This window comes from Sebastes fasciatus, chromosome 12 (assembly GCF_043250625.1).
Source record: "Sebastes fasciatus isolate fSebFas1 chromosome 12, fSebFas1.pri, whole genome shotgun sequence".
NCBI classification, from domain to species: Eukaryota; Metazoa; Chordata; class Actinopteri; order Perciformes; family Sebastidae; genus Sebastes; species Sebastes fasciatus.
In genome coordinates this window covers 34,268,338-34,280,352 of record NC_133806.1, presented here as the reverse complement: position 1 = coordinate 34,280,352, position 12,015 = coordinate 34,268,338, and the positions used below count along the sequence as shown (strand labels likewise).

The window sequence follows — 12,015 nt, the reverse complement described above, 5'->3', positions numbered from 1 at the left end:
TTAGGATTAAAAGAGCATTTCGCAAAGATGGGGGTAATTCACCTAATTGAAAGCTAGGGCTGCACCTAACGATTATTTTTTTAACGATTAATCTAACGATAATTTTTTCGATTAGTCGATTAATCTAACGACTAATTCATCAATTATTCGAAATAATTTTTTTTATAAATAAATATCAAAAACTTGACTCATTATTATTTCAATACTTTATTCAAATATCTTCTCTTATAAACATATACATAAAACAAGAGTATTATTATGGCATTATTTCACAACAAAAAATAGCCCAGTCTTTACTGGTAATCTGTTTTCAGTCCAACATACAATTTCTCCAAAATAAAATTAAAACAAGAGCTTGTATTGTAAATTCATGTAAAAGGAATAAAGTGCAATGTTCTTTTTGTGGAAAAAGTCATCCACTCTGCTTTGTCTTATCCTGAAAAAGAGACAGAAAGCCTTTAGAATAATGATAATAGTGGCACATTTTAAAACAGGTCTAATTTCCACAGCACTGTTGTGTTATGACATTAGGCTAATAATAATAATAATAATCCTCATCAGTATTTTTACTTAAGTACTTAACTTAAAACTTTAAATGGTTTAGAAATGGATTTATTTCATCACTGTAATAATATGCAGTTAAGATAAACACTAGCAAATGTACTTTTGCATCAGTGTGGAGCAAGAGAGAAATAATTGAAACTATTTACAGACTAACAGTCACAGACTGTAGAACAATATGTAATGTTACTATAAGCCATTTTCTCACTTATACATCGCCGTTAAAGTAAACAGAAAATATATAACGGACGAATAACAACGTTAGATGACACGTGGTGTAACGTTACGTTACGTTACGTTACGTTACGTTACGTTACGTTACTATAACAGTGGTCCATAAAATACTTTTAACATGGTGGTGATGAAGAAACATTTTAAAAACAAACTTTAAATGACTACTGCTAACAGAAACACGCCCGCGTTTTAGACAATCTTAGTAGATCATGCCTGGGTGATGAAAAAGTAAACAGGACTTACAGTGGTGTCTTGTTGCTGTCTTCTTCACGCAGCGCTCTGGGATGCCTTCTTGTCAGGTGCTCGTGCTATTGTGAAGTTACCTTAAATAAACTTAAGTAAACTTACAAGACAGGGTTGATTCTCCTAAATGTCTCTCCTTAACAAATACACTTCCAGCGGGTTACTATGTTAGAGTGAAACATTGATGGACTTTTTCACAGTCTGTTAACTAACGTTATCGTTACCCGACTTTCTGCTGACGAACTCGCCGGATGAAATCCTCCACCTCTGCGGGGGTATGGAGAAGGTGTCGACTGCCCCGATGAAAAATCCTCATTTTAGCCAGAAAGATTAGTCCAAAGTCTAGGATTAATTCCCGAAGCTGCCGCTTCACACCGTCATAAAGTTTCCGCTGTTTCTGTACCTCCGCTGACAGGTCTGGGAAAAACATGATGTGGTTGTTCCGATACATCACATACACCCGTTTGGCGAGCTGCTCTCATCACCCGCACCTTGTCTTGATAGTTAAGGAACTTCATGATGAGAATTCGGGGGGGATGCGTTCGGTGCTTACCGGCCTGGTAGTCTGTGGGCTCGTTCAATGATGACGGGCACCTGCACTTTGTTTTGAAGAGCAGTTTCCCTGCTAGAAAGCAGAGAAATGTCATCTTCAGCTTTGCTAATGCGGGTCTCAGTGGAAGTTAGCCTCTCAGAGAAGACACCAATTGCTTCTTTTATCTCTTGATTAGACGAGACAGCTTCACGTAGTTGAGTGGAGAAGTCTGATCTCATGGACTGTATGGCTGCTAGAATGTTGGCCCCGTTAGCTTGGCAGCTAACGTTATCTTCTTCCTCCTCCGTTTTGCCATCTAGTGAGGGCCGGTCCATGCTAACGTCATCTTCCTCGTCAACTTGGTCCGTTATTTTTCGGCCTGTTTTTTTGTCTGTTTGTCATTTTTACTTTACAAAGTGTTTAAGTAACAATTCTGAAGCATTAAAAGTTAACTGGGTGACATATAACCGCAATGGAAGTGCAAATTTAAACCCAGTTGGTCGGAGCTCAAACTGGTGCTGCTACTCAGGTAGATGCCATAACCGGAAGCCTCATTAACAGGGTATACTCTAGTCTAGGTTGTCTTTTTATTTTAATCATTTTTCCTTTTAGAGGTATTAAAAAGGTTTGATAACCCGGGTGTCTTGATAGTCATGGGACTTCCATTTAAAGAAATATAATGATTTAATCCTGTCTAGAAATGATGTAGTAACATTTAGCCTTTTATGTACTATGGATTTCCTCCAGATGTGAGTCGAAAGGTCAGTGGAGAAGTGACCAAGCCCACCTTTGGGTGCCAGGTGACCATCCAATCAGAGCAGGAGAAACAGATGATGAAGATGTACCGCAGGGAAGAGAAGAGAGAGAGGAAGAGAGGCAAAGGAATAGATGACAGCGACTCAACAGATGCTGTCATGACCTTCGACCCTAGAGAGATGAGAACCCAGAGGTATATCATCTCTTCAAACCTTCTCTCGGTCCTTTTTCCCTCATTTGTTCTGTGTTTGTCCATCTCTACCTGTGGCTCAGGTATCTGCACCAAAACCGAGAAGCTTCTGCATTTTTCATGACAACTTGGCTCGAACTTTACAAAATAAAATAAAAAGAAAAGAGCACAGCGACACTGCAGCTCGTCACATCTTTTTTTGTTGAGGATTTTACTGAAAGTTTAATTTCAGAGGATGAAAAAAAAAGAGCAGCGATCTGTTTAATTAAAAACTTAGCATGACCAAATCCAGCCCAGCGTGAAGGAAAAGATTAGCAAAGAGGTAAGCCACTTTGGGAAGGAACATAATGCCTCACATCTGTGCCTCTCCATGTGAATCATCAACTGCACTATTCATTCTAAAGCTAAATATGGATGATACCAGGGTCCATGTATGGAACCGAGTCTCTGCAGATGTGACACTGTGCTGATGATTTTGTTTGAAATGACATTGCCATTTATTAATTTCCTCCTTTGTCCTTATCTTGAAGTGCTTAAAGCTAGGGTAGGTAATGCTGACAAACTAGCAAGAGAACACTAGATTTTAGAAATGATCCAACCAAACAACCCAGCCCAGTGCTGACTACTCTTCCCATGACAGTAGCTAGCAGCACTAGCTCCATATGTCCCTAAATATAGAGAGAGCATCACCAAGTCATCAACACTGACAGTCCGTCCCTTCAGACCTCCCTCCAAAGACACTCCCCCAACACTATCATTAGGTAGGTAGACAGGTAGGAGGACAGGTAGATAGACAGTCCGTCCCTTCAGACCTCCCTCCAAAGACACTCCCCCAACACTATCATTAGGTAGGTAGACAGGTAGGAGGACAGGTAGGTAGACAGTCCGTCCCTTCAGACATCCCTCCAAAGCCACTCCCCCAACACTATCATTAGGTAGGTAGACAGGTAGGTAGAGAGTCCGTCCCTTCAGACCTCCCTCCAAAGACACTACCCCAACACTATCATTAGGTAGGTAGACAGGTAGGAGGACAGGTAGGTAGACAGTCCGTCCCTTCAGACATCCCTCCAAAGCCACTCCCCCAACACTATCATTAGGTAGGTAGACAGGTAGGTAGACAGTCCGTCCCTTCAGACCTCCCTCCAAAGACACTACCCCAACACTATCATTAGGTAGGTAGACGGGTAGGAGGACAGGTCGGTAGACAGTCTATCCCTTCAGACATCCCTCCAAAGACACTCCCCTAACACTATCATTATGAACGTAAACAACCAACAAGACTACTGTTAGAACTCACAGCTGTCAACCAGCAGCTGGTGGAAGACTGATGACACGCAGTGAGTGCACGCAGGCATGTGTGTAGACCAGCAGGTAGCCTGTATAAAATCTGAATCAAATTATTGGACAGGCTTCTTACAGTCCTGCTACACTCACAGATAGAGATTTCTTTTCATATTTTGGTAATTTCAACAAATATAACATGTTTTTGAAGAACCCTACCAACCATACCTTTGTTTATCCTATCCAGATACTTTCTTTTATGTGTTTTTCATGTTCCATGTGTGTTGGGTTTGATTGCACAGGGAGCAGGCCCTGCTGACTGCACGACGTGAACCTGTATGGGGCAGAGAAAGAGTGTATGAACGTATTCGATATCCCAACGTCTATGACTGCTACGCAGAGGCCGCGAAGATGCCTGCGTTTGTTGGAGGAGCCAGGGTGAGGCTTGAATAACTAGTAACACACACATTACCTAATATAACCTAGTAACACACACATTACCTAGCATTACCTAGTAACACACACATTACCTAGTATCACCTAGTAACACACACATTACCTAGCATTACCTAGTAACACACACATTACCTAGTATCACCTAGTAACACACACATTACCTAATATAACCTAGTAACACACACATTACCTAGTATCACCTAGTAACACACACATTACCTAGTATTACCTAGTAACACACACATTAGCCAGTATTACCTAGTAACACACACATTACCCAGTATTACCTAGTAACACAGACATTACCTAGTATTACCTAGTAACACACACATTACCTAGCATTACCTAGTAACACACACATTACCTAGCATTACCTAGTAACACACACATTACCTAGCATTACCTAGTAACACACACATTACCTAGCATTACCTAGTAACACACACATTACCTAGCATTACCTAGTAACACACACATTACCTAGTATTACCTAGTAACACACACATTAGCCAGTATTACCTAGTAACACACACATTACCTAGTATTACCTAGTAATACACACATTACCTAGTATTACCTAGTAACACACACATTACCTAGTATCACCTAGTAACACACACATTACCTAGTATTACCTAGTAACACACACATTACCTAGTATTACCTAGTAACACAAACATTACCTAGTATTACCTAATAACACACACATTACCTAGTATTACCTAGTAACACACACATTACCCATAAGCTTTTACTGGTATCTTAGTTGTCCATCTCTTAAAAACCACAACCTCTTATCTGTTTAATGTTTGGTTGTATCTTCATTTTATATTAATTCACTTTATATATAAACTGGGGAAAAAAAGTTTTGAAACTTGTGTTTGGTGGATTATTTCTCTGTTGTTACAATGCTAATGGTCATTGTATTTTACATCGTTGGAAAGGCTGTTTATTTACCCTCACAATGATGTCCAACTTGTAAGGATCATGCATTTGTGGGATGAGCAGCACGGCTGATTATGTGGGTAGCGCCCAAGAAAATTTTTCCAAAATGCTCTCCCAATGGTAAACAGTGTATTCTCCTGTTGGTATTGACTCTTGTTTTGAGTTGTTTGGTGGATTGTATGATTGAACTCTCTATCTGTAACAAGGAACAAACAAGACATATTGATTCATTTAATACACCGTCAGGAGCCTTAGTAGTGGGTGGAAGATCCATACGCAGTCACAACAGCCTGGCACCTCCTCCTCATGCTGGTCACCAACCTGGTCACACGTTGCTGTGAGATGGCGTTCCATTCCTCAACCAGGATTCGTTGCAGGTCAGCCAGCGTGGTCTTGTTGGTCACTCTAACACGTACAGCATGCCCAAGCTGATCCCACAAGTGTTGAATTGGGTTGAGGTCTGGACTCTTGGCAGGCCGTTCCATCCTCTCTACTCCCACATTGTGGAGGTAGTCTGTGATAACCCTGGCTCTGTGGGGGCGAGCGTTGTCATCTTGGAGGATGAAGTTAGGTCCCAGATTGTGGAGATATGGGATCGCCACTGACTGCAGAATCTCATCCTGATATCTCACTGCATTGAGATGGCCTTCAATGATGACAAGCCTTGTTTTGCCAGTGAGGGAGATGCCCCCCACCCCCACACCATGACACTGCCCCCACCAAAAGCTGTTACTCCATCGGTGCAACAATTAGCATAGCGTTCTCTGCGTCGTCTCCATACTTTGACCCTGAACTTTGGCAGACAGAACCTGGACTCATCACTGAACATGACATTCCCCCACATGTTCAGGTTCCATTGTCTGTGTTGTCAACACCAGCGCAAATGGGCCTGACGTTGAAGGGCAGTCATTGCAGGCTTCCTGGTAGCCTTATGAGAATACACTGTTTACCATTGGCAGAGCATTTTGGAACATTTTTCTTGGGCGCTACCCACATAATCAGCTGTGCTGCTCATCCCACAAATGCATGATCCTTACAAGTTGGACATCATTGTGAAGGTAAATAAACAGGCTTTCCAACCATGTAAAATACAATGCCAATTAGCATTGATACAGCAGAGAAATAATCCACCAAACACAAGTTTTTCCGAACCTTTTTTTCCCAGTTTATATATAGTCCTGATATCTCAAGAATGCCTAGTGGAAATTTTTTCAAATTTGGCACAAACGTCCTCTTGGACTCGGGGATGAACTGATTAGATTTTAGTGGTCAAAGGTCACTGTAACTTCATAAAACAAGTATTTGGCCATAACTCAAGACCTCATATGCAAATTATGACAATTTCACAGAAATGTCTACCAGGATAAAATAATGAAGTGAGGACATTTTGGACAGATGTGGATGTAAACTGACACTGAGAATGAGACATACAAGCATGAGGCGATGATTCTAGTGTGCCCCATATAATCCCTCCCTCTTTACTGCTCTTTACCCAGTCTCCCAAAGTACCACAAAGCATACTATGCTCATAGTAATTCATATCACAAACCACAGTACCATAAAGTATAACAAAATGTAGTACAAAAAACACATCCAGCCATGCCATGCATATTGCATTATGTGCTATGTAATTGGGCCTTTACATGGAGTACATCAAATTTATATTTAAAAAGTACTGATTAGATGGTCCAAGTGTGTTTGAAAAAAAGATAGTGAGAAATATAGCTGAATAATAATAGTATATTTTGTGACTTTGAATATCCTTTCCGATTGTTTTTTTAAGATCCAGTTATCTTAATCTTTAATCAAGAGTCTCTGAGGCTATCTGTGAGCTTTGGACTTCCCTCATCTTGTGTGTGTGTGACATTCAGATGCTGCTACCCGAGGGAATCCGCAGAGACAACAGTAAGATGTATGAAGAGGTGGAGATCCCACCCACCGAACCCATGCCGATCGGCTTTGAAGAGAAGCCCATCTACATCTCTGAACTAGATGAGGTAGGAGCCAGTGTGTGTGTGTGTGTGTGTGTGTGTGTGTGTGTGTGTGTGTGTGTGTGTGTGTGTGTGTGTGTGTGTGTGTGTGTGTGTGTGTGTGTGTGTGAGACATCTCTGAGGTCAGGACGGGTTAGTCTAAACAATGAATATGCCTTTATTGACTTTGACATACTACATTTAGCAGATCTAGTATTATTATCACTGTGATTATATAGAAACATAAAACACTTTGCTCTCGTTTTCTTTTTCTGCCTCGAAGCTCCGTTTCATTATGGAACCATTATACAGTGCACACGTCCATGGACAATTATTGCTTGTTTTCACATTTGTGTTTGTGTGTGGATTAAACCAACAAGATGAACATGTTAATTAGTCCAATTTAGAGGATTTTTAATATTTGGACAGAGCCGGCTAGCTAAGTGTACAGATAGGAGAGCGGAATCTATCTTCTCATCTCAGGCTTTGCAAGAAAACCAACAAGCATATTTCCCAATATTTCAAACATTCCTTTGAAGGGACTATTTGTGACTTTCAGAAATGCTTGCTAACAGCGACACCTGTGGCCGTTAAGTCAACGAAAGTCAGCGTCGGGCTCGCGCTTGCTCGCTTTACATAGACATGAACGAGCATCGCTCAACACAGTGAGGCGACACACGTCAGCTAAAAGCACAATATCACTCTATATTTCAGCTGCTTGGCAGTAATGTTAGCTGACCAGACCAAGGTCTCTCCATGAATCACTGCTGATACTAGTGTTGGCTTTTGCCAGGGCTGGTGCCAGGGCTGAAGCAGGAAGAGAACGTTATTGCCTCCCGACTGCGCCCGCAGGGAGACACCGGCACCCGGTCAGAGACGATAACGTTTCTCTCTGCGGAGCCCCGTCACTTCACAAGACACGGGAAACCTCTGTTGGTCTGGAGGAGCTGCAGCAGTTATTTCTGCACAAACGTCCACTTTACATTCAATAGATATTCTCAGAGCTAAACTAACTCTTCTGCAGTGTGGCGTTAGCGCCGTGCTCGTCTAGAGGTGGAGCGAGACAGCGAGAACGCGCACTGTGTGAGTGAAGGCAAGCAGGCAGAGGAGCAGTGACTTGGGCGCATGGGATCCCGACCCGGTACATTTATACGCTTAAAAAGTTACAAACAATCCCTTTAATACAGTAGTTCGTAAGCTTCTAAAGTCCGAAAACGTTGAAGCAAATGTTCGCTTCGCCATCAATTTACAGAAAATGGTCAATATTCTAAATCTACACAGTTGATTTCTCATCTCAAAAATTCTCAGAAGTGAATTTAGTGATGAAATAGCTACGAAAAATGTTTTTGTCTACTGTTGTTGTTTGTTGTGACCATAGACCTGTACCGTTCCAGCGCTTTGCATTGTGGGATACAGTACTGGTAGACTGGTCCGATGCATACTGGAGATTTTTTCCAAATCCGTACGACATCCGGGTCTTTATGGCGTACTGTAGATTTAGCTTTTGTTCGCATATACTGCATACTACATAGTAACACACATACATAGTATGAGGTTGTACTACTAGTATAGTATTAGGTTTCGAGTACAGCCTGTGACTTGCCCCAAACTGCATGTGATTATCATAAAGTGGGCATGTCTGTAAAGGGGAGACTCGTGGGTACCCATAGAACCCATTTACATTCACATATCTGGAGGTCAGAGGTCAAGGGACCCCTTTGAAAATGGCCATGATAGTTTTTCCTCAACAAAAGTTTGGAGCGTTATTTAACCTCCTTCGAGACAAGCTAGTTTCATATGGTCCTTTTGCCATGTGACATCCTATTCTGTAAATCAATAGAGCAGATTCAGAAACTAACATCAGTGTGTAACATTGCGTTAGTCCAAAACCAGCTCTGCCCCGGCATGCCGAATGACTGCTAGATGATTTGCTCTCATTTGTGATATTATTGTAGTGATATTATTCACTGCTTCTGCAGGACGTGAACATCATATGGATACATTACAGCGCCCTTGTTCTCACCCCCGTGCCGTGCAATGCGTTGGGAAAACCGCAGCCACAGCTACACATGCAGTCAACAACTGGCAGCTAAAGCATGAGAACTGAGAGGAAGAGGGAGGGAGGGAGGCAGTGAACAAGGTTACTGTAGTTTATAATACTGCAGGACAGTGAGGATACAGCCATGTGAGGATCAACCGATGCACATTCATTCCCAAGGTTCATCCACACACAGTGTTAAACATATTTGAATCATTTATATATATTTAATTTCCATTGCAGTTAATCACTAGGCTTACAGAAAACACCCCCGCGTCCATGTGTGAATCACCTGTGTTTTGGAAGTGTTGATGTGGAAACCTTGTTGTCTGTATTTTTTGGATGTTATGTGTTGTGATATTTCAGTTGAATCTTATTTAAAACTTTGATTACTTCCACATGTTGAAAGCTGAGCCCACATTGATCCGATAAGGGATTTGATGAGCAGGTTCCAGGCTTTAGATTTGATAGAATACTTTCATCAGCATGTTGATGTACATCTGTATGAACAACAGGCCTACATGTCAGTCTGTTGAGCTGCCAGGAGAGTCTGCTGATGCCCCGGGCGTGTATATGCTCCCTGTTATCCTCCATCCCAGTGAACAGGAGAGGACTGTGGCTGTGATGGCCAATGAGTGATGTTCCTCCTTAATGGAAGCGCTGTAGCTCTCAGCCGGCTGTCAGCCGACACAATGACCCGTCAGTCTGACTGACACCTTGACTGACAAACCCACACTCATATTGGTATATACACCCCCCCTAGCCTCTGGCAGCCTTTAGACAGCCACCTCTGGGCCGTATTAGGGGGCAGCAGGCTGGAAAAGCAGGAGTTGGGTCTGCTCCGGCCCTCGGGGAGGAGGTATGGCAGGAGGGCGGAGGATACTCCACACACATCATTGTCTTTGAAAGGCTCTGCTCCCATCCTGTCTGCTGAAGAGGACTTTGTAATCCATCATTACTGCATCACTAGTGAGGATGCAGCAGTGCCAAAGGTCAGCCCTTCTTCTCTGAGTCTGGCCTTCTGTTGATGAAGGCCCTAAAGTACAATATCCGTAAAGCTGCAGGAGACTAGTGTACCTGCTCACCTCTCTTAACCTTCCTGTCACTCATGCTAATGGACATCATAATAAACAAGATCTAGCTTTGGTGTGTGTGTGTGTGTGTGTGTGTGTGTGTGTGTGTGTGTGTGTGTGTGTGTGTGTGTCTTGTACCATGACAAACTGATAAACGGATGGTTTAATCACATCTACACTGTTGCTCTTGATGCTTTCACAGTTTCTGATACTGGCTCAGGTGTGTGTGTGTACACACACAGAGTGCTGAGGTCTCTTCAATGCCTGTCATTTTCAATCCTCATCAGGGTGATCTGTGAGGATTTGACCATTAATCCTTCCATTCGGCTCAGGGATGTGTCCATGGAGCGTGTTATACAGTCCAATAGCATTCTGTGTGTTTATGTTCGTGGCTTCATTCCATTTTATTTAGATCTTTTGTTTCTAGTGCTGACAACTTTGGTACAGTAAAAGTCACTGTAAAAGGAGCAGGGAGCAGAGAACAGGGAGCAGAGAACAGGGAGCAGAGAACAGGGAGCAGAGAACAGGGAGCAGGGAGCAGAGAGCATCGAACAGGGAGCAAGAGCAGGGAGCAGAGAACAGGGAGCGGAGAGCAGGGAGCATGGAGCGGACAGCAGGGAGGAGAGAACAGGGAGCAGAGTACAGGGAGCCGAGAACAGGGAGCAGAGAACAGGGAGCAGAGAACAGGGAGCAGAGAACAGGGAGCATGGAGCAGAGAACAGGGAGCAGAGAGCAGGGAGCAGAGAGCAGGGAGCAGAGAACAGGGAGCAGGGAGCAGAGAACAAGGAGCATGGAGCAGGGAGCAGAGAGCAGGGAGCAGAGAACAGGGAGCATGGAGCAGAGAACAGGGAGCACAGAGCAGGGAGCAGAGAACAGGGAGCAGAGAGCAGGGAGCAGAGAACAAGGAGCATGGAGCAGGGAGCAGAGAGCAGGGAGCAGAGAACAGGGAGCAGAGAGCAGGGAGCATCGAACAGGGAGCAAGAGCAGGGAGCAGAGAACAGGGAGCGGAGAGCAGGCAGCATGGAGCGGACAGCAGGGAGCAGAGAACAGGGAGCAGAGTACAGGGAGCCGAGAACAGGGAGCCGAGAACAGGGAGCAGAGAACAGAGAACAGGGAACAGAGAGCAGGGAGCAGAAAACGGAGCAGAGAACAGGGAGCAGGGAGCAGAAAACGGAGCAGAGAACAGGGAGCAGAGATCAGGGAGCAGAGAGCAGGGAGAAGAGAACAGGGAGCAGGGAGCAGAGAACAGGGAGCAGAGAACAGGGAGCAGAGAGCAGGGAGCAGAGAACAGGGAGCAGGGAGCAGAGAACAGGGAGCAGAGAGCAAGAGCAGGGAGCAGAGAATAGAGAGCGGAGAGCAGGGAGCAGGGAGCAGGGAGCATGGAGCGGACAGCAGGGAGCAGAGAACAGGGAGCAGAGAACAGGGAGCAGAGAACAGGGAGCCGAGAACAGGGAGCAGAGAGCAGAGAACAGGGAGCAGAGAACAGGGAGCAGAGAGCAAGAGCAGGGAGCAGAGAATAGAGAGCGGAGAGCAGGGAGCATGGAGTGGACAGCAGGGAGCAGAGAACAAGGAGCCGAGAACAGGGAGCAGAGAGCAGAGAACAGGGAGCAGAGAACAGGGAGCAGAGAACAGGGAGCAGAGAACAGAGAGCAGAGAACAGGGAGCAGAGAACAGAGAGCAGAGAACAGAGAGCAGGGAGCGGGGAGCAGGGGGCGGGGAGCAGATAGCAGAGAACA

The 12,015-nt window shown here is 44.1% G+C and overlaps 1 protein-coding gene across 1 annotated transcript in view; it reads left to right on the top strand.

Moving 5' to 3' along the window:
- ascc3 (activating signal cointegrator 1 complex subunit 3) overlaps positions 1 to 12,015 on the top strand; it is a 220,671-nt gene that overhangs the window by 51,379 nt on the left and 157,277 nt on the right. Inside the window, exons 6-10 of the mRNA XM_074654885.1 lie at positions 2,318 to 2,519; positions 4,100 to 4,235; positions 7,070 to 7,195; positions 9,722 to 9,737; positions 11,313 to 11,872. Coding sequence (XP_074510986.1) covers positions 2,318 to 2,519; positions 4,100 to 4,235; positions 7,070 to 7,195; positions 9,722 to 9,737; positions 11,313 to 11,872 — 1,040 coding nt within the window. The remainder of the gene's footprint in view (positions 1 to 2,317; positions 2,520 to 4,099; positions 4,236 to 7,069; positions 7,196 to 9,721; positions 9,738 to 11,312; positions 11,873 to 12,015) is intronic.